We start from the raw sequence: 22,202 nt of genomic DNA on the forward strand, positions 1-22,202 counted from the left end.
TTTTGGTGCAACGGAGAAGCAACAGCACCAAATGATCACAAAATCGCAGGAGATACATATAGATATGTTGCGTGGGCTAGAAAAGTAGAAAAGTCAGCCCAGACAATGTTGTTACCTGCAAAGCGCCCTCGCACAGCTGAGAACGCAGACCCGGGTACGACGTGTTACAGGGTCGTACGTTATCCATCGCTTTCTGTGCATTAAGGCGTTCATTTTTTTATCGCGCGATTAACTCAAATTTTATTTATTTATTTTCTTTGGCTCAAAACAAAGAAGCAGTCGCCTGACTGCTATGTTCAAGGCAGTATGTTTGTATGTTCATCGTTTAATTGCACTATAGGCTTTTTTTTTGTATCGTCCTGTTTTGATCAGTATATGCCAATGTTGTTATCAGTAAAAAAACATTTGCAAAAGGCAAGCAGATGCACTTCACCATGTTGATAAGAGCATTAAAATTAGAAAAATGTATGGGACAAAGAAATCAAGGGATATTTAGCATAGAAAGAAATGTGCGATTACTCGCGATTAATCGTGAGTTAACTATAACATTAATGTGATTAAACTTAGAATTGGTTGATTTTGGTGCAACGGAGAAGCAACAGCACCAAATGATCACAAAATCGCAGGAGATACATATAGATATGTTGCGTGGGCTAGAAAAGTAGAAAAGTCAGCCCAGACAATCTGTCTGGGCTGATTTTTCTAAGCCCACGCTTAAGAAAATCAGCATCCAATCGGTGTCGTCCAATCGTGATAGACAGGTGTTATGACATACCCCCTTGATTTAGAGACCATTTGGGCTAAATTAATATAGCCCAGTGGGTCACCAACCTTTTTGAACCTGAGAGCTACTTCATGGGCACTGAGTCATACGAAGGGCACCCAGTTCTATACAGTCTTCTGAAATAACAAATTTGCTCAGTTTGCCTTTAGTTATATATTACTATTAATGATTAATGATACTCATCTATGTGAAGACATGTTAATTAATTAAGTCATGTTAATGCTTTCTCACAATAATTATCAACAGGTGGGAAAATGTTGTTCAAGAATGAGTAGTGCTATTTTTAGAACAGGCCTGCGGGCGCCTCATGTGGTCCTTGCGGGCGCCATGGTGCCCGCGGTCACTGTGTTGGTGACCCCAGACTCTCAGTGGTGACGGTCACTGTTGGAGGCGGGAGAAAAAAGTGAAAAAAAAACCTGACCACCATGGCGAGCGCTAATTTACCGAACTAAGTGGAATATCTACTGACTCATCCGTTTTCGTTGATGTCTTTAGAAGAAGAGAAAGTCTTTAGAGGAAAAGAAATATAGAGACTGGGGGCACATCGGCCAAACGATGTTCAGATTAAACAAAAGGACACGCGACAAAATCGTTCATTTTGCACCTCTTGGTTCGAAAATATTACGTATTTCTTCAAGGAAAGGTTCAAAATCCGGGATTGCTTTTAACTCAGTTTATTGTCTGCATGTTTCGGCATGGTAACTGGCTATGGAAAGAAAGTCTAGGAATCGTGTAGAACACGTTTGAGAGATAATAACTCTGGCTACTAGAGGCCCGTGGCCCTTCGCGGGTGTCGCTGAAAATCTCTGGCCTCTCCACACCGGGTGCACAGGTAAGAGACGTCAAGTGGGCGTGGCCTAGCGGGCGTGGTGGCTTCGGCTTCTTCAGGTGATGCCTTCTGTGGGGGAGCAGCCTTCAATAAGGTCTTGCTCCCCTTGTGGCTATGTATTGGTATTTACGGCTTATATGTTTGGTCCTGCTTCATTGGATCTATGTGTGGGTAGGTTAGATACTTAAAATAAAAAAAAAAAAAAGGAAAGACTATCTTAGTTAGGAGCGCTCTCTTCTGTTTCCCTTGCGTGCGACTCAGAAAGGCCGTTCGTCGATGTGAGCTTCTCTTCAAATAAGGTAGGCCCAAGCTGCCCTGATATTGATTTTATTCGGGATGATGCTTGCTTCATAATGTTTGTGATTAAAAACAGTGCAGTTGGCAGTCGTTACAGTGCGAACACGTTTTGTTTACGTGTGTGTGGGTGTGAGAAACTTTTGCCATCAGAACATGTTTGTACTTATAGCCTACTTATCTAATTGTTTATAGAGCATTATTAATTGCTGTAACTTGGTGCTGTATCTCTGGACTGCACCTCAGATGTGATTTTGGAAAATCATTTAGTTTCTCCATTGCCTGCTGTCTCCCTGCATTATATTTGTTGTGATTCGAATCCTGATATTGAATTTATTCGGGACATGATGCTTGCTTCATGTTTGTGATAAAAACAGTGCAGTTGGCAGTCGTTACAGTGCGAAAACGTCTAATGTAGTCCCTCTCTCTCTCTCTCTCTCTCTCTCTCTCTCTCTCTCTCTCTCTCTCTCTCTCTCTCTCTCTCTCTCTCTCTCTCTCTCTCTCTCTCGTCCCCCCCCCCTTCCCGTGAGGATGGACACTGGGTTACAGCGGCCCTCACAACCCCACGCCTCCACCCCCCCCCTTTCAAGTGTATATTGTATATAGTTCTCTGCAAACCTATGGTGGCATCATGCCTTCAGTGTGTATATTGTATATTGTTCTCTGCAAACCTATGGTGGCATCATGCCTTCAGTGTGCATATTGTCTATAGTTCTCTGCAAACCTATGGTGGCATCATGTCTTCAGTGTATATTGTATATAGTTCTCTGCAAACCTATGGTGGCATCATGCTTTCAGTGTGTATTGTATATAGTTCTCTGCAAACCTACTGTATGGTGGCATCATGCCTTCAGTGTGGTTATTGTCTATAGTTCTCTGCAAACCTACTGTATGGTGGCATCATGCCTTCAGTGTGTCTTCAACCACACATAAAGGGTTGCACATATTATATTGATATTTTATCGTATTTGTCTAAATGCATACTTGACTGTAGATAGATTTATGAGTGGAGTTACCAACACAATAGATTGGCCGGAACTCACCCATTTTAGAATCACATTCTCTCTCGTGTATAATTCCCAATTATTATTGATGTGTTTGCACTTTTAATCTTGCCGCCACTGGTCTTCTCCCAATTTAATTTCCCAACGTTTAACTCCCCTCAGAAGCTTGCCCACATTACCCCTTGGAGCTTCTTGTTCCTGTTTGTCCCTCATGTTAGACTTTGGACCAGAAATGCCTGACATGGTACCTTCTATGTGGAACCGCCTTCCCATGTTTTTTGAGGGAACAGGTGGGTTCTAATAACTCACTTGTTCAGACAGTTTTTCCTTTTATTAATACTGGGGTCCTCTTTTCTCTCTACTTGTTTTAACAGCTATATGTACGATGCAAACTATCTGTTCCTTTTCCTTTCATCGTTGTACATTATGGTTTCATGAATACTTTTTTTTGTGATACATCCTTTCTGTTAAGAGCTTTGGTACATTTCGTTTGAAAGTTTCTCTGAGACTTACCAGTAGATCAACCGCCGTACTTTGGTCGATAGGTGGCGACTCGGCAATGTCTACCATTTGAATACCAGAGAAGAAGACTAACGACGTGACCAAACTTCCGTGTTTGGTTCTGTGGTTTGGTTTGATCCCCATGATTATGATTAATCCGTTTTCGATATGTTAAAGAAAGATCTACTGCTAACTATTAGAATTGCAAGCACTCGCGTTCAGTTGAGCCTCTGATTATTTACGATTTTCGTCCTTTGTATCGTTACTTACGCGCCTTAAGGTTTATTTGCGGTCGAATTTTTTTGGGGTTGTATTTTAAAATTTTATATAATCGAATTCTGCTTTATGTATGCCACCGGTGGGGTTTGGTGCCAACTTGGCACCACCAAAGTGTCGCTAAGTTTGGAAACCTTAAAGGCCAGCCAGGAAAGTAAGAAACCTGTAAAGCAGGGCACCGTCCCTGAAGGCGTTAAGAAGAAGGTTTTGAAGAAAGTAGGATCGACCAGTACCAGTTTCATTGGTCCCGCATGTCGCCCGGGAAAGAACGCATGTCGCCCGGCTAAGACCGCAAGTCACCCGCCGAAGACCGCAAGTCACCCGCCGAAGACCGCAAGTCACCCGCCGAAGACCGCAAGTCACCCGGCTAAGACCGCGTCTCGCCCGTCTAAGACCAAGCCCAAGGGGAAGGACATTGAAGACAGCTTGAATGACTTCTACCAGGAACTGGAGTCTTTGGACTCACCGGACGCTGCTCCGCGTCCCCCGAACAAACAGGCATCGAACCAGGACAGACGCAACAGAAGAGAGCCGCCAAATACAAACCAGAAGAGAAGTTTCGATTCCTTCCAGTATTCAGGCAACGATCCTAATCGCCAGCAACAACACTGGCAGCCGGATGGCCCGTACAACCACGACAACAAGCGACAACGACCCAGTGAGGATGACTTCTGGCGGCCACATCATCCCCAGATGATGGGTTTTCCGAGACCGCCCCAACGATTCCAACCTCCTCACCCCCGCTTCTCTGGGCCATTCCCAGGCCCTCCACCAGGACACTTTGTGCCCCATTGGAACCCCTATGCCCATCCACAGGACTCCCACTTCCAACAAGACCAATTCCTCCCACCCGGCGTGTGTCGTGATCCGCATCCTCCGGGCTGTCGACCCAGTCCTCCACCCCATCCGGGTGATGGCCTTTGGGGGGGAGGCAGCGGAGAGCCTGCCTGGCCGCAGAGTTCTGCAGCAGAAACCAAACTGGTCAATTCGCAACAAGAGGACTACTCCACCAAAGACCCCGACTCTTCATCATCATCATCATCGTCCTCGTCATTGTCACTGATCTTGATGCGTGGTTTACCGGGATCTGGTAAATCAACGTTTGCTCGGTAAGGAGGTGGTGTTTTCTTGTTGGGTCCAACACGGTGGGATGTTACATTTTGTGGTGTTTAGTAAATATCCCTGACATGGATTACAGCTGCGGCAGCAAGAAAGTTTCAAACGATAATTTTGACAAAACGTGTGTATGCTTCACAGGGAGCTGGCGTGTACTGGGCCCACTGGGGTGATTCTCAGTACTGATGACTACTTCGCCAACCAGGACGGCTACACGTATGACCCGAGTCTGCTGCCCATAGCTCATCAATGGAACCAGAATCGAGGTAAAGGGTTCAATTATGAGGGCAGGTTCAATGCTAGGCAAAAGATTATTTATAAATCCACACGAAAATATCAGGAAATTCCAGCGATGCTCTCCCATTATGGAACTTGTTACGCTACTGCATTTGCAAACCATCTATTCATCCCTTTCATTTTCTGTGCAAACCTGACATTTATGACAGGAGGTATACAAATAATTTGATTAAAATAATAAATACTGAGCGAAATTTAAGGTTAACGATTTGGTCAGCTCCCAGCAAGAAGGTACTGGGTTCGAGCCCCATGTCCTCAATATATGATATTGACATCCTTGAACTTACTCATTTGACTAACAAAGTCAACTCACTCATTTGACTAACCAACCCCTTCTCCCCTGGACTTTAGCTGATAAAGCCATGCTGTAGGATCCATAACTAACTAACTAACTAACATAAATTAACCTGACTAAGCTTAGTTTACCTTAACTAACTAACTATATATTTGGTCTCTAGCTGATAAAGCCATAGGACACCTAACTAGTAACTCACTTTTACTAGTAACATAACTAACTCAATAACCTCAACAACCTTTACTAGCTAAACCTTCTCCCCGGGTCTCTAGTTGATAGAGCCATGCTGTAGGACAATTAACTAACTAACTAACTAACCTTAACTATCTCTCTCTCTCCCTGGTCTGAAGCGGATGAAGCTATGCTGAAGGGTTGTTCCCCGCTGATCATCGACAACACCAACCTGCAGCCATGGGAGATGAAGCCCTACGTCGCCATGGTAGGTGGGGCTTGGATGCAGGCTAGTAGTTGGGGACTATAAACAGGGGTGCACTATCGGGTACGCAAGTACGCATGCGCGCCCATAATCAGGGAAGCGTAACGTCACTAACCGCCAGGTCATCAAAACAAAACTACGCGTGTATCTTGTCTGCTTTGGCGTTTCGCCGACTGCAAAGAAACGGCAAACGGAGCAGGATTACAAAACAACCGTTTTGTAATTAACTAACTAACCCCTCTCCCCTGGACTTTAGCAGCAGCGCGTAGCAACCGTTTTGTAATCCCAGAATAGATTAAGGATTATATCTATTCTGGGATGTCAAATTTTGGAAAGAAATGTACCGTCGCCAAATTACATATTTTTATAACAACGGGATCCCCAAGAGTGGTTTATTCGGCTCGTACCGTAGTTACCAACAGTGATCGGATATTATCGATTGATTGATGGTTTAAAGTGAACTATTCTTCCATTTTGCTTCCAGTACATCATTTTTGCATTGTCAAGGAAACGTTTATAGTTTTATTGCACGTTGTGGTAACCCGGTGCTTGATGGTGCGGGTTCCAGGTACGAATGACACGTGTAGTCAGGGTTTAAAGCCGTACTCGGCATTTATTACAATCAACCGGGGTATACAGGGTCCACATGCACATGACCTAGGGTCTCCGTGAGCCTCTAGTCCGTTGTCGCCCCGTTGGCTTCCTTGCTCTCCTTCGCTCCCGGGGCCTTCTGTCTGTCCTCGTGGCCCTTTTAAGATGGCCTCCGCAAGATGGCCTACGCGGATTGGGGAGAGAGAAGTGGTGCTCTCTATCGCCAGTCAGTGGGTGGCGGCGGTATATGCCGTCGACTATCGCCCCTCGGACCCGCCCGGGGCCGAGGTTTAAGGGGCGGGATGCCACAACGTCCTTGGAATGTTACTGACCAATCATGATCAAGTTCATCCTTGCTGTGGTATAAACATGTGTGCGATACGAGTGTGTTGGGACGGGGTCATCATGCGTTGTTTTGTGGTCGACAGGCCCTGGAGCGAGGGTACAGAGTCTTCTTCCAGGAACCCAACACTCAGTGGAAGTTCGATCCCGTTGAGTTGGAGAAGTGAGTTTTGTTTCCAAACGTGTGTGTGTGTGTATTTAACTGAGATTGCTAAGAGAAACATCATTTGCGCGACGTAAGAAAATAAGATGCATTCAGCATATATTAATTGAATATGTGATTAAATAGTTTGAATTGAATACATGTTGATTGATAACTATAATCTGTTTTTGGATTCATCTATTTTTGTGGATTAATTACGCTAATTTTCTACATTTGTATCGGTTATATTTTCTATTTGATTGGCCTATTATCCTTTTATCCTTATCACATTGACGATTCTCTATATTTTAATTAGGCCTGTCATTCAAACAGAATCAGGGTTGGACGTAGACCAGTCCACAGCCTATGTGCTTGTGCATCTTACCACGGTCTGCCACTATTACAGAAGTGAACACATTCCTGAATGTGCTCTAACCCATTGCTGCCTTGCAACTTGTCTAATATTGACCAAGCAGCCACGTTCGCTTCTTCAATAGGGAAAGTTTTTGGTATGATGTGCAAGCACAGAGAAAGCTGTTCTGGTTACGATGTATGATCTACGGATTGACTGCTCTGGTCTATGGCCAACCCTGCTGGTGTTTGATTGATAGTTCTCCTTTACAATTTGAGAACTGAGAAAAGCCAAAGGGCTAATTAATATCTTATTCAGTTTACACCAGGTCATTGATTTTCACGGTAATAGTGTGTTTGTCTGTATGTGTCCTTTCTGACTATCTTCTCCTTTGGCTCATGAGAGAGAAAACATCTCGTCCTAAACACACACACACACACACACACACACTTACCAACTGACTGCATGAAAGTGATCGACTGATCTCTCATTCTTCAACCACAAAGCCACAACCCTGACGTTTGTCCCCAGGCGGACCAAGCATGGCGTCCCACAGCAGAAGATCGCCCAGATGTTGGAGCGCTTCTGTTTCCCCGTCTCCGTGGAGACCGTCATGACGTCGCAAGAGCCACCGCACACCAGCGCCCCGACGCAACACCAACAAAGAAGACCTTAACCAATGTTTATTTTAAATTTTCTATTCAACGTTGGTTATCAGATCAGTAAATACATTTTTACAGGGTTGCTCAGGGTTGCCATGGGATCGAAACGACTATTTTTTACATTGAGTGTTTTAAAGATTTAGTTTAGATTTGCCCTCTTCGGTCTGCGTTGTTTTAGATAATAAACTTTCTTAACCTTTAAAGGTGTACTGTGTTTAGTGGCATCTAGCGCAACGGAATCGACAGAAATGGAATATTCATAAGTATGATTAAAATAGTGTATAACCCCATGGAAAGAACAATCTTGTATTCAATGCTTTATAATTAGCCCTCTGTATCTACATTGGTAGCAGGTCAGAGCCCGCCATGTTTCACCGCTATGTTTTTACAAAAGCCCAGAGTAGACCAATTACCCTAGATAGGACGCGTCTTAAATGTTAATCATATTCTCTTTATAACTTGTAAGCTATGACCTATAGTTTAACAGACTTAAAACCTTATAAATATCAAGTAACCCCTACTTGACACTTGCAACTCTGTTGTAGACGATCACGTCATTTTGGAAATACCTGCTCAACCCTTTCGGCCAGCGTTGCATTTCCTCTATTGTCATGGGGGTGGGGGGTTGATTGCAATCTGCATCCTCGCCGCTAGATGGCACTAAATCTTACACATTGTACCTTTTTAAAAATATGAAAACGGAAAACACTTTTTTTCTATTCAATTCTTCCATTTTCCAAACCAGGCTGCGTCAACCCACAAGAGAGTAGTGGCAGCTGTTGGCTACAAGACAATTTAAATGTTGGATGTTTTTAATCCAGAACAGTCAATTGCATGGGTCATACTCTGCTGCTTTCGTATGTTTATGCTACATTCAATGGATCATGGTTGATCATTCAAACTAATTGCTGTATGAAATGTTTTCTAGAAATGGGAAATCTTTATTTTTATTTAATCACTTTTAGTATTTTGGGGTTTTCTGTCTAAACAAAATAATATAGATACTATGTGCATATATGGTTGACCTTCGACCACGGCAAGGCCAAAATTTCAGCGTCCTGTCTTCTTTGTGTAACGTTTGGTGGTTCTGCCGTTCAACACCCCGCTGACGTCCACAGCGTTCATGCAACCTTGAGAGAGATGCCCTAACCCTTATCTGCTTCTCAATTAATGTTTCTTTAAAATATTCATTAGCTTTGGATAAAAGAGTTTCCTAACTGACAAAATGTGTCCTTACTGCCCCATGTATCAGCAGTCGGGAAGAGCAGCTGCGTCTGGATTTGAGAGATGCGTTGTTCGTCTCTTCTCCCTCCCTTTCCCTCTGCCTCCCACCTCCCTCTCTCTGTCTCTCTTCCCTCCTCCATCGGCCCAGTAGGGTATAAATAGCTTGTCAGTGGAAGTGAGCAGCAGACGAAATCGTATTACGTATTATTGAAGGAGGAAAGACCGCATCCTGAAACACGCACGCAAGCCCAAACACACAGAGTAGGCCTACACAGACCCCCGCAGAGGCTAATGATCGAGACGCTCCGAAAATAAAACCCACCTTCTATTTATAGTGACAGCCGGAAGCCAATGAGAAACTGCATGGGTGTTTTTAGGACCACAGAATAGCATTAAAAAAATAATTGTCCAACCGTCACTGGCTGTTTTGGCCTTTCATCTCTGCTGAGACTTTCGAAGAGATCATGGGAATCGCATTTGATTTCAACCAGACCTTTTCTCTGGACGAAGACCCTCTCAGTCTTTGCCCTTAAGGAAAAGGTAGGGGTTAGGCACTTTGCTCTTTGTCTCCAGGTAGACCGTTGTCATTGGAGTTTGGAGTGACTCCAATTTTGATTTTACTTAATCTGTCCTCAGTGTATGTCATCTTAAATATTTGAGGGGGGTGTTTTTGATAACACTTTGTTTGACGTGATATTAGTGGTTGGAGGACAATAACCCCTCAGCTTAAGCATTCAATCCCAACCCTGCCCTTAACAAACCCTTAACCTAACCGCCTACACCTAACCCTTGTCTCAACCAAATCTAACCGTTAACTCTGAAACATCTCCCACTGTGACCATTTCCCACACTCAAAGACAACTGTCTCACTGAGTAAATTCACCTTTCTGAATCAACAACTTGTCAAATATTATACATCCATGGTCATAGCTCGGTGTGATATTAACATGCATAGGCATACTACAGCCTAATGTCCGATGATATCTGATTGGGCCAAGCGGCTTTATAAATCGTGTTTAGTGATGGCCACGTGACAACGGCAGCCAATGAACACCACGGTCAGCAGCGGTGGAGCCTGTCCTCAAATAAGCAGAGAGGGGATCCCGAATTATAGCGTTACCCCGGTCTAATTCCGGTCTCTTACGTTCTAAGAGCTGGGAACGCCAGTTAACACACCCGGAGCGATAAGAATATGAACATGACAATAATAAAAACAAGCGGGACAAACCAATAAATATGAGGTTTCTACAAAGAAATGGAAAGCGCAATACCCGAAACATAGAACGGATACCCCTCTGCCGGAAGTCTCTCACTCTCTCTCGCCTCTCGCCGCAAAACCCATATCACTGCAAGTCCCGCCCTCTCTCTCCTAAATAACGATCATTTGGAGCATCCCGTACCAGGCGTTCCTGGAACGCCTGGAAACGAGGTTAGTCTTCAAACTACTGATTCATCGCCGGTACAACGTTACCTCAACTGGAAATTACGATTTAGCTTCAACCGGCTTCCCGTCTTGCGTCTACAGTGCTGCTGACGCGCACGACGCAGGTGTGCGGCGCGTCGCTCGGCTGCATCTACGGGAACAAGTTGAGCAGAACAACCCGAGCCGAGGAGACTACACATCATCTGCACCATGCACGGTAGGACCAGGACACCTGACCGGTCGTCAGGAAACGCTGTTTTTAGAGAAGCTGGTGCATCCTTAAACGTGTGTTTTAGTTCAATTATTTGGGTTGTTGTGACGCTTCGGTCCTTCACCAACAAGGCACCGGATAAACTTTGACTAGGCTGGTACGGCTGTGTGATGGTTTGTCCTGCCATGGTATCGATCTGTTGTTACATTTGTACAAATGTACATTTTCGGGTCAGGTGTGAGACCGGGTGTCGGGAACGCGACGCCGTTGACAGTTGACAAACCGGTTCAACGGTCGTCCGTCGGGACCGGTTGGTGGGTTGACGTGGTAATTTGGGTCGGTAATTTATAAATTTTATTTATTTTATTTTATTGTAGACCTACACTTTTAACTTGGTTATATTTTATTTCTAATTATGCTACCTGGCGGCCATGACCATAACCGACCGCCACCCGGCCCGAATGGGAGTTCTTCCTCACCAAAAGCCGGTCCAAATTGTCCCGTGAGAAGTATCCAAGCCAAGGTGTTCGACACTTGATCCCTCAAGTGTCGACTTGAGCGATCAGATGTTGGTTTCTGCTGAACTGTAGTTTGGTAGTAGCCTAGTACGGTTATCAACAGCGTTACATAAGCGCTTTTTCTCGAAATAGATTCTAGAGATGAGATGTTTGATTCTCCGCAGGGAGAGGACATGGAGAGGACAAGATGGAGTTTATTTTGTAACTTTGGTGTGTGTGTGTGTGTGTGTGTGTGTGTGTGTGTGTGTGTGTGTGTGTGTGTGTGTGTGTGTGTGTGTGTGTGTGTGTGTGTGTGTGTGAAAATGGAATCAAGACTAGAATTCTAATGTCCTCAACAGATGAGTAGAGTGTGTGTGGGAGGGAGGTTTTGTGTGAGAGAGAGAGAGAGAGAGAGAGAGAGAGAGAGAGAGAGAGAGAGAGAGAGAGAGAGAGAGAGAGAGAGAGAGAGAGAGAGAGAGAGAGAGAGAGAGAGAGAGAGAGAGAGAGACGTGTGAGAGAGAGAGAGAGAGAGAGAGAGAGCGAGAGAGACACGTGTGCCTTTCCTATGGCATGTGAGCGAGTTTATTCTGTGTGTATGAGAGTTTTTGTCCTGTGTGTGTGTGTGTGTGTGTGTGTGTGTGTGTGTGTGTGTGTGTGTGTGTGTGTGTGTGTGTGTGTGTGTGTGTGTGTGTGTGTGTGTGTGTGTGTGTGTGTGTGTGTGTGTGTGTGTGTGTGTTTGTTTGTGATATTACTATTGTCCCAGTTAGAGAATAATGAATGCAAAGGGTTGGTTGTGATAGATATAATCACCCCCCATGAAGGTCACATCATCTGCTTCATTGCATTGATTAAACTCCGCTTTGTCAGACGCCGCATGTCTGTGACCGTTCTGGTTATGCAAGGACCATGGGACTGAAGTCTCTGATATGTTGTTTTCATGTTTCCATCGACACCTCTGAACATGCAGCACTTATAGATTGTTCTCTGAGACCATGAGGGAGTCAGAGGGGAGAACGAAGGAATGATTTGTCCCAGCACAACATTTGAGCTTGTAGAATGAAGAAGATGATGGATGGTGAATGGTGATGACGATGAAGAATATAATAAGCAAAGATAAGACCGCCGTGATTGTCCGCAGTCTTTGAATCATAATTATCTGGAGAATCTTTGGCGTAAACCAGGATGTCTCTTTCTAAAACAATGAGCTCTTGTCCGTTCCAAACTTTTAACTGCTGCCAGAGGTTATTGTTTTGTAGGACTTTAGTAGGCTGGTTCAACGATTGTATTTTAGTCAGGAAGGGAGTTGGCGTTTGTGAGGCGGAAAACCCTGTCAATGTGTGAGCGTCGCGAGACCAATATCCACCACAACACAGCCGTAAATACATGCTGTCGCGGTTACAACAGCATGTAGGAAGGAGGGAGGGAAGGAGGCAAGGAAGGAAGGAAGGAAGGAAAGAGGGAGGGAGGGAGGGAGAGAGGGAGACGGACAGTCCGAGCTGGATGAGGTAAGATCGATGGTTTGAAACCACAGTCACCATTTGCTGCTGCAGGGATTGAGCGTCTCGGCTGGTGTTGCCTGTTGACCTTGTTTGACCTTTAATTCCCTTGCCCCTCCCCGTCGATGTGTTAATAGACCTGATATGAATTGATTCACTCTTAAAAGTGGCAATCCTCAGACCTCATTTCGCTCCTTCCGAGACTGTCAAGGAAAACGATTTAATTACATCTCGAAACCTCCAGTTGTTACCTTGTCACAATCCGATGGTTGCATTTCATCTCGTCTTTACTGAATGATGCAGGTGATCAATGGAAACGCGTGACTGAAGGAAACTTTCAAAAGATAAGCTAATCTCGAACTCGACAGTCTGTCTATTATTCCAAAAGGAAAAGCTCTTTGTCACCCTGAAGGAGTTTCAGTCACCTGACTAAAGCAAACGATGACTAGAAACCGTTTTCCTATAAATAGCCACACAGTTAAGTTTACACTGAACTTCTCAACGAGAAGAAGACGGCCATCAAGACCAGAACTGGCTGGAGCTGAAAAGAGAGCTGCTTGGCCCTGCTAGAGGAGGAAGTTGAAGGAAAAGGTTCCTGGAGAAAGACATGAGGGAGGTCTCTGATGGTATGAAGACCTTCACAAGGAGAGGAATGGTAGTACAGCATGTGGAGAGAGAGCTCATCAAACTCTTCTATTACCACTTGGACTGCCCTATTTCAGCTTGTGTTAAAGTCAATATTCAGACTACATATTGAGGTTAACCCAGGTACGTTTCAGTTAGAGAACACACCCAGCACGTACTGTGTTTGGTGAGTAATAGAAGGTCATGTGACCTGACCACCAGCTTGATAAGTGGTGGTGTTTAAAGAAATCCACAATCAATGGCGAGTTTGTGTTGTCAAATCCCCCCGTGACCTCTTGGTGGCGCCACAAACAACTGAAGACTCCCATTTTATAATGTGTGTGTGTGTGTGTGTCTCTTTCCCCCAGGGTTGTCGGGACGGCGATGGACTGACCCCGCCCTGACCCCAGCGGGTGGGGGCGTTACTGCTGCTGCTACATCGTGAGCGCGGACACGACGCTAGCATCATGGAGGCGGCGGCCAGCGCGTTGGAGAGGGAACACGTCCACCGCGTTTACGACAAAATCGCGCCCTACTTCAACGACAGCCGCTACAAGGCCTGGCCCAAGGTGCGACAGTTCCTGCTGGACCAGCAGCCCGGCAGCTTGGTCGCGGATGTCGGTAGGTTTCACCTTCGCTCAATAGCGTAGCATTGTGATAGTTTTTATCTAACATATTTTACCACATAATATACATTTCATAATGCGCTTTTTTTACACGTATTTGCTTGCATTTTGATCTCCTATCCAAATAGTTTTTTTAACAAAGGTGCTATATATTTATTTGCATATTAACTGTAGAATAGGGCCGGTGTGTGTTGTGGTTTTGATGTTGTGTGTGTCTGTTTGCGTTGGCAGGCTGTGGAAATGGAAAGTACCTTGGCATCAACAAGAAGGTGGTGATCCTGGGCTGTGACGTCTGTTGCCCCCTGGTGGCCTACGCCAGTAGTCAGGGGCACGAGGTCCAGGTGTGTGATGGTCTGCATCTCCCCTACCGCGACGGGGTCTTCGACGCAGTCCTCTCTATCGCAGGTAAGTGTGTGTGTGTGTGTGTGTGTGTGTGTGTGTGTGTGTGTGTGTGTGTGTGTGTGTGTGTGTGTGTGTGTGTGTGTGTGTGTGTGTGTGTGTGTGTGTGTGTGTGTGTGTGTGTGTGTGTGTGCACGACAATATTGAGGAAGACACAGTTCGGGGGTAATTTATGGCTTTTAATATTATCATTATTATTAAAGATGACTCATATTGACCCCTGGGCAGCCAACGGATATCTAATTTTTTTAGTAAACGCTATAGCCAACAACGACAAATTACAAGGGAAGTGACACACACTACCCTGCACAATATAGCTTGACGTGCTTTTTGAATATGTGAAAATTATACGGTTTAATATGTGAGCACGACACAATGTTTAATTGATCATTTGCAGTTCCGGATAATGGCAACATTAACCTTCGCGTTTCAAAATTACTTGTGATGAAAGTAATCTATCAGACGAGATGAGCAGAAGTCAACAGACTAGATGAGTCGTCATGTGTGATTGGGAACAGAGGGCGATGTTGTGTGAAATCTGCACCACTCCAGATCTAGTGATATTTCCTGATCAACCAGTAATGCTGAGTTGTTAATGAAAGCATTATATTTCCAGGAGAGGTTACATAAAGGCCTACATCCATCTGCAATGATCATCTTTTTCAATTATCCTTAAGAATCTGCGTTATTTCCCCCTGCTCTGTGTTCTAGATTAAAAACCATTCAAGTCCTTTTTACAGGTTTTTTTTTTATTGATAAGCCATTCAACCCATAAAAGCCAGATTGCAATACTTCTTTTGTAGACGATCATTTTGGCACGACACAGACCCTGCTATGCCATGGGTAAAAGGAGACAGGGAAGCGATGTTCCAGAGCTTAGTTGCATGTGTGAATTGTGAATTTCTCTTGTAGTGCCTGTGAAAGGTTATCCCAATAATTTACCGGGAACATTGTCTGAAATAGGCTTCACTGACCAGGGACGACAATGAAGTTGTTGTCCCCCCCCCCCACCACATAAATTATTTCTAAATGTATGTAATTTAAAATATGTTTAATTTAATAGCAGCCAACTCTACTTTTGATATAATTCACACATAAAGCCAACACAAGCATCCTGCTCAGAGGTCTGAACTGTTGCATAATACATTGGAGCGTTTTACCTCTATGCCTATTTTCAGAGAAAGAATGGTGCTGCAATTGTAGACGTGTTGCTCTGTAAAATAGGTCAATATGTATAGTCATGGTCTAAAAGTGATTCATTCATATCCATATATATAAAGCTACTATTAATGGCTGTGTGTCTGTTACATAATTTGATGTATGGTGGTGATTTATTCAAGTCCCCTCCAGAAAAATTCTGTGTTTGTGCAGACAAGTTGAGATGAAGCCCTCCTTGACAGTAATCATTCCATCAATTCTTGGCTCCCGGCGGCAAACTTCACTGCCAAAAACACAATCAAGTAACAACGGTTATGGATGCATCATTGGATTGCCAGATGGCTGCTCTTCAAACCACCGATTTGAAAGTGCCCATTGTTAGAAGTAGATCTTTGTGACCCAAAGCCGGGGTGAAATAGGGTATTGTAGGAATAAGCCACAGTTTTTTCCCTCATGTCTGATCCAATCGCGACATTTGACGGCTAAAAGAATGATATAATGTGGGGCAATACAATTTAGTTGTTCATGCCATGTTCTACCGCTCCTCCTGCAAGGGTGTACTAGCATACTGTATCTCATTGTGGTACGCCGGCAGTGAGGAGAGCTCTTCAGTCATCAAAACCCTTCAGAATGTCATCAGCTGCGCTACCTGGAAAACAGCACTTTCAAAGATGCTCAATGTCTTTTAGGGCAATCATACAGGATCCGGAGAAACAATTTTATCAATTTAAATTTGCAACAAATACATTCGAACAATAATGTATTTTGGTGCAATATATTTCATCATGATATTTCTTTACTTTTTGTGTTTCAGTCTGTGGATGTCTGTTTACTGAGGCTGTTTTTTGTATTTGGTGTTTCCCTGTGTCTTTAATGCACTGTTCAGGTAGAGCTCTCCCAATTTCATTGTATTCTGTACAATGACCAAGAAGTTATATTCTATGGCTTTCCAAGTAAATCGTTCAAATCGATCCTCAACATTTAAATCCTTTAATTCTTCCGTGCCATGCAGTCATCCACCACCTGTCCACCATGGAGCGTCGTGTGCGGGCCATCAGGGAGATGGCCCGCTGCCTCCGGGACGGCGGTCGCATCATGATCTACGTCTGGGCGCTGGAGCAGAAGTACCGCAAGTTTGAGAAGCAGGACATCTTCGTCCCCTGGAACCCAGACCCTCCCCTCGCCCAGCGGCCAATGAGGGATGGCGCTCAGAGTGTGGGTGACGCCCACTCCGGCAGCGACGCCCACAGGAAGGCGAGGAGCACGTCGTCGGTGGCGGAGGCGCGCCGGCAGAAAAGCCCCAGGCTGTGGTTCTTCTCCCGCTCGCTGGACTCGGTCTTCGACTTCGGCAGCCTGTCGGTCTCGCACTCGTCGTCGAGGGAACTGAGCGTCTCCGTGGCGACGCCCAGCGGCGGCATGGTCTCTCGGGGGCGAGGCCTCATGAGGCAGGTGTCCAGCTTCTTCTCGCCCTCTGCCCTCAGTGCCAGCCTGGAGGAGGACGTGTTCGAGGAGCTGAGTGACCTCCAAGGTGATCAACAAGAGGGTGGCAGGAGGGAGACGGCGAGGGACGTCCCATCGCCGCCGCCGCCGCCGCCAGCAGCAGCGATAATGGCAAAGTACGGGTCCCTGCCCCTGCCCGACATGGTCCCGGCGAGCAAGGGGGGCGGAGAAGAGAGTGGAAGTGGAAGTGGCGAACAGGGGGGAGGGGAGAGCCCTGAGGAGGAGGAGGAGGAGGAGGAGGAGGAGGGGGGGGGTCTGGCCTTAAGCGGGGCTTCCTGTCTGAGGTACTACCACGTGTTCAGGGAGGGGGAGCTGGCCGAGCTGATAGAGAAACACGTGGAGGAGCTTCACGTCGTCGCCTCCTTCTTTGACCACGCCAACTGGTGCGTCGTGGCAGAGAAGATTCAGGTGTGGAAGATCTGATTTTAAACTTTTAAACTTGACGTTTCTTTTGTTGCGTTCATTCTGCTTGACCGTGCGACAGACTAGATACAGTGTCAACAGTTCCACAGCCAACTGAATTCCCCCTCACTTATGCCATGCTATGTTCTTAGTAACAACAAAACAATCATACTTGATTTTTTTTTATTTCACTTATTAGCCAGAATTCTGCCTCATCAAAAAGCACAAAGAACGGCCCATGGTTCAACTTTTGTTTGAAAGCAGCACCTTGAAAGACTTATAGAAACATGACGAATACAAATATGTAATGGCTCCACTTGACTCCGGCTATCATGACAGAACTTTGGGTTGCCTACATTTGGACTTGTTACAGCTGTGTTTGTTGTGTGGCATCAAATGGCAAATACTTTTATCGACTTATAAGCAGTATCTAAAGTATTCAGTGGGGTTCCTTTCAAAGTGCAAATGTTTACTATCGTTCTGCTGTACAATTTTTGCGCAAACAAATTTTATATGTGTGTTATAGGGTTAGTATTTCAAAACTAAAATACTTATATTCGTTCAAAGGATTTTTTTGTTAGCCAAAGAGGACTTCCTGTGATTTTAGCTCTTCCATTTGGTCTTAAAAGGCTTCTAGAGATGTGGATATTAGTAGGAAATTAAAATTGCTACTTACGTATTCTCTGCCTATTCATGAAAATGCACTTGGGTTGCATGTCTTGTGAACATGAGAATCCAACTTTCTTTATAGGATTTCGAGAAAGTTTTTTGTGTTCACCAACCAACGAGTATCTTCCGAAACATCTGTGTAACCTGGTTCCTAAACTTCACTAAACCATCACCAGTCCTGCTTGATGTTGCCGTCGGTGGTTTGCGTGTTTGTGATTTGTCCCATGTCGCCTATCTCAACTTAAATCATTGCGACTTAAACTAAGCAATTAGCGTGTTCTCGACTGCCTCATTTACTGTGAAAAAACATTGCATTGCGATGCAAGTGTCCCTGCTTGCCGATGGATGTCAGTCGATGACATCCTGGCCGCGTACTGTTCGGCTGTTCTGATTGGGCCATGGGCCAGAGGCCACGCCCACAGCAGTACAGCCTGCCTTGACCAACTGTGATGAATCTCTTGTGGAAGTGACGTCCGTGTCTGTTTCTATGTTAATAAATTGTGTCCGATGTTTTAATGATTTCTTTTATTTCCTCAAAAGCCCTCAAGACGGACGGCGAACACAGAATGCAGAATATACACATACGCACATAACTTGGACACATCTTCGGGGCTCCCCTTCGTAGATTTCTACATTCCACATTCTTTCCAAACCTACAACAGAAAACATATACACGATTTGAAAAGGGTATACAGTATATCGTCATAAATGTTAGATTCGGTAAGATAGTGTACCTGTGTCGCTGCTCTGTGCACGATGGAGTGTCTGACGGCTAACTTGTCGACATCGCTGGCATAGCCACCACCTATGACGGTTGCTATGGGAATGCCTCTTGCCACCACAGTCTTCAGAACATAAAGATCGCGCTGATACAACCCTGAGGAGAACCCTGAACGTTAAGCTCAACCTTACTGCAGCTAGACGTGTGATGAACTTTTCCAAACACAAGTTTTTTAGTACAGCATTATTCACAAAGGAGGCTCAATTCTATGTTTCCCAAAATGTATGACCCTGCCTACCCACCTGTGTCGGTGAGTCTGAGTCTTCCCAGGTCGTCCTCAGTGTGGGGGTCGACGCCGGCGTCGTACAGCACCAGGTCGGGGCGAAACGAGTCCAACAGCCCAGGTAGGTGTGCCTCAACTAGAACCATGCAGTTAAAAGGACTTAAATACAGACTTAAGAATTCAAATACGGTTTTAGGATAAAGAATGCAGAATTAGAAGTACAGATGTCTGAATTCTAAATATGTTATTGATAATATGGACTTGCACTATGTAACTTCTACATCTATTTACTCCATTATGAAAAAATCAGCTGGAATGTTTCTCAAGAATAATAAGGTGCCAATCAATGAGTCAATCCATCCGGGGAATTTATCTCTATAAACCGTGATTTAGCAGAATTTGCAGATCTTCTTCAAACATGTTTTTCTGTGTGTTAAAAGTGATTGTGCTGTTCCAAAGAATTTGTAAAACTTTAGAAGTTAGAAGTTAAACTTGGTATATCACATCATAGCGCCCTGCTAACTGTAGGAAAGCTTTCTTACCTGTGGAGAGATACTGCCTGTCCTCCGTTCCGTCTGGCAGACTGACATCCAGGTCGCTCCGTTGTTTATGCAGGGGAAAGTTTTTCTCGCCGTGAATTGAAAACGTGAAAACCCCTGGCTCGTCTTTAAAAATATACGCAGTGCCATCGCCCTGTTGGGAGTCAGAGCTTAGCTTACAATTCAAGATGCAAGACTCACTTTAGTTTCTACCACTTAAGTTATTGCTCTTAAAAAAAGCTTTAATTCCTGAATTTCATGCCTAGAATTTAAAAAAATAAGTATTGTTTAAAGTTTGCTTGGATTTTATTCTCCTTAAAAGTAACAGTTAATGCTGACAGTGTCCTTATGTCCCTATGCCCATTTTAAGTACAGTCAACCAAACAGGGATTACCATCAATACAAATACACGCTACTCCCCAAAACAAAACAGGGGGAAGAAAATCAAGGTGGAGTCACCTGATGGACGTCCAGGTCCACGATGAGCACCTTCCTACCGGCGGTAGAGGAGGAGGAGGGGCATGAAGAGGAGTTCCTCAGGTACCGTGCGGTGACCGCTAGGTCGTTGATCAGACAGAACCCTGAGCCATGGTCCGGGAAAGCGTGATGCGTCCCCCCAGCCGTGCTGCAGGCCAAGCCGCGCTCCAGAGCCACCTCCGCCGCCAGCAACGTACCGCCTACACACGGACGGTTTCTGTTTGACAATGACTTTTTGGACCACAGCCTAAATATAAAACGATACTATCAGGAAAAAAAAGGAGAGGGAAGGAGAGACGGGCATTGAGAGTAGGGCTGAACGATCTATCGTTTTCGACCGAAAATCGCGATCTCAAGCATTACGATTTTGGGATCGTCAAAGCTGCGTTTTTTTTTTGTTTTTTTGTTTTTTTGTTTTTTTATTTTACAAAAGTGCAATTATTTTGATGCTGATGAGCCATTGAAGCAAGTTTACTGAAGAAAGAGGGCTCCCTTTTTATTTGACTTTTTTGGTTGTTGTTTCTTAGGTACTTGATTAAACAGTCTTGCGTTTGAAATCTGTTGCCAGCAGTTTTCATTATTGCATTACCTTAATGGAATTCATTGGTTATATTCATTTATACTGAAACTTGATTTAAAGAAAATAAATCGTGGTTGAAATCGAAACCGCAATCTCTACCAGAAAAATCGCAATTTCAATTTTTTCTTAAAATCGTTCAGCCCTAATTGAGAGTGGGCGATGGGAGGAAGAACCAGGATCAATAGACTCCCTGCTTTCATTCATTGGTGTCAGAGGGCGTTCTCACCGGTCTCATAGCGACAGCGTCTCACTAGGCCTTTGCTCCAGGGAAACCCGGTTCGTCTCTGGGCTTTCTCTTCTACCTTACCGCTTACAAAGTTCTTCACGTATTCCGTAGTATGTACACAGTTCAGTACTTCCTCAGATACTAGCTCAGGTGTCCAAACCTAGGGGAATATTAATGTTTGATTCGAATATTTTATATATATATATATATATATATATATATATATATATATATATATATATATATATATATATAATCACATCATATAAACAATGAAATATAGATACATTTGCTTATTTACAAAGATTGAATGCAAGTTAATAGGTAAGATGCCACCAATATGTGATTCATATATTATATATTAAGAACGTGGACAATATCACCTGCTGTTCTGAGACGATTTGGTCTTTGAGGAGGCAGTGCAGGACCCGGGGAAACTTTCCCATCGGGAACCTGTGGCCAGGTGGGAGGTCACACACATACCTGCTGTGGTGGACCACTGGAAGTCCCCTGGAATCAGCACTCACCTGGAAAGTGAAGGTGTGTCGTTAATATAGTCTAAAAATAAGAGCTTTATTATAACAAGAACGTAACAATTTAGTGAATATAGTATATAGCAGTGGATAAAGTAGACAGTTGACTATCCAGATAGAGAGAGAAATACAACACAATATGTAATATGTCAACACCGCAATTTATTGCTGTGTTCGCCACCGTAAAAAGGCACTTGGCTACATTGTCAAGACTGTTAAATGGTAAATTACAATGTATCTGTACAAAACTAAACATACTGTGGTATTTAGTCAAAGACTCTTACTTTCTCTGCGTGGAAGGCTCTGCATGTGGATGCAAACGTGGGTTTCTTTGAGAAACTGGGTAAGACCCGCCTCATGTAAGAGATCTTCATCTCTGTTTAGATCTCTGTTGAATAGATATTTGTTTACATCACACAGCATGGGGCCCACGGTCACGTCTCTTCTTCTGTTTGTTGACAACTCTAAACGTCATGACATCACCTCCCCCTGGTGTCAAGGAGTGATCAGTGACGATAACATATCTTTACTGAATTTCAATTAGGTCCAACAAATATCAAGACTTTCATAGAATAACTAAAGCGGAGAATTGTATATGCCTTAGGGTTTTACATTTCAAATGATGACGGTTCGTGGTCATCCTTCCTGAGCGTGTACGGCGCCCGGTTGCGGTTCCAGGGAGAGGCCGCGTGC

At 44.4% G+C, this 22,202-nt stretch overlaps 3 protein-coding genes across 3 annotated transcripts; 2 read left to right on the forward strand and 1 right to left on the reverse strand.

The window, feature by feature from the left end:
- Positions 1-3,468: 3,468 nt before the first annotated feature.
- n4bp2l2 (NEDD4 binding protein 2-like 2) lies at positions 3,469-9,161 on the forward strand. The gene is made up of 5 exons (XM_056612089.1): positions 3,469-4,797; positions 4,946-5,070; positions 5,747-5,835; positions 6,852-6,928; positions 7,791-9,161. Exons 1-5 carry the CDS (start codon positions 3,758-3,760, stop codon positions 7,933-7,935), a joined length of 1,476 nt encoding a protein of 491 aa, XP_056468064.1. The 5' UTR covers positions 3,469-3,757; the 3' UTR covers positions 7,936-9,161.
- A 1,184-nt stretch (positions 9,162-10,345) lies between these two features.
- On the forward strand, positions 10,346-18,695 carry trmt9b (tRNA methyltransferase 9B). Its single transcript, XM_056610308.1, has 5 exons — positions 10,346-10,785; positions 13,765-14,017; positions 14,254-14,427; positions 16,592-17,266; positions 17,333-18,695. The coding sequence occupies exons 2-5, from the start codon at positions 13,864-13,866 to the stop codon at positions 17,500-17,502; spliced, it is 1,173 nt and encodes a 390-aa protein (XP_056466283.1). The 5' UTR covers positions 10,346-10,785; positions 13,765-13,863; the 3' UTR covers positions 17,503-18,695.
- On the reverse strand, positions 17,416-22,000 carry hdac12 (histone deacetylase 12). The gene is made up of 8 exons (XM_056611805.1): positions 21,794-22,000; positions 21,360-21,503; positions 20,977-21,136; positions 20,153-20,370; positions 19,697-19,847; positions 19,174-19,290; positions 18,885-19,027; positions 17,416-18,803 (listed from the first exon to the last, which is right to left on the reverse strand). Exons 1-8 carry the CDS (start codon positions 21,881-21,883, stop codon positions 18,780-18,782), a joined length of 1,047 nt encoding a protein of 348 aa, XP_056467780.1. The 5' UTR covers positions 21,884-22,000; the 3' UTR covers positions 17,416-18,779.
- Between the last annotated feature and the right edge of the window lie 202 nt (positions 22,001-22,202).

The sequence above is a fragment of the Gadus chalcogrammus genome, chromosome 16 (genome assembly GCF_026213295.1).
Source record: "Gadus chalcogrammus isolate NIFS_2021 chromosome 16, NIFS_Gcha_1.0, whole genome shotgun sequence".
Classification (NCBI taxonomy): Eukaryota; Metazoa; Chordata; class Actinopteri; order Gadiformes; family Gadidae; genus Gadus; species Gadus chalcogrammus.

Coding starts and splice junctions, on each gene's coding strand:
- n4bp2l2 (XM_056612089.1), top strand. CDS start 3,758: ATGTATGCCACCGGTGGGGTTTGGTGCCAACTTGGCACCACCAAAGTG. Junction 5,071..5,746: donor TCAATGGAACCAGAATCGAG/GTAAAGGGTTCA, acceptor CCTGGTCTGAAG/CGGATGAAGCTATGCTGAAG. Junction 5,836..6,851: donor TGAAGCCCTACGTCGCCATG/GTAGGTGGGGCT, acceptor TGTGGTCGACAG/GCCCTGGAGCGAGGGTACAG.
- trmt9b (XM_056610308.1), top strand. CDS start 13,864: ATGGAGGCGGCGGCCAGCGCGTTGGAGAGGGAACACGTCCACCGCGTT. Junction 14,018..14,253: donor CAGCTTGGTCGCGGATGTCG/GTAGGTTTCACC, acceptor TTGCGTTGGCAG/GCTGTGGAAATGGAAAGTAC. Junction 17,267..17,332: donor AGAAGAGAGTGGAAGTGGAA/GTGGCGAACAGG, acceptor AGGAGGGGGGGG/GTCTGGCCTTAAGCGGGGCT.
- hdac12 (XM_056611805.1), bottom strand. CDS start 21,883: ATGAAGATCTCTTACATGAGGCGGGTCTTACCCAGTTTCTCAAAGAAA. Junction 19,848..20,152: donor TGGACCTGGACGTCCATCAG/GTGACTCCACCT, acceptor GACTCCCAACAG/GGCGATGGCACTGCGTATAT. Junction 18,804..18,884: donor TGCACAGAGCAGCGACACAG/GTACACTATCTT, acceptor TTTCTGTTGTAG/GTTTGGAAAGAATGTGGAAT.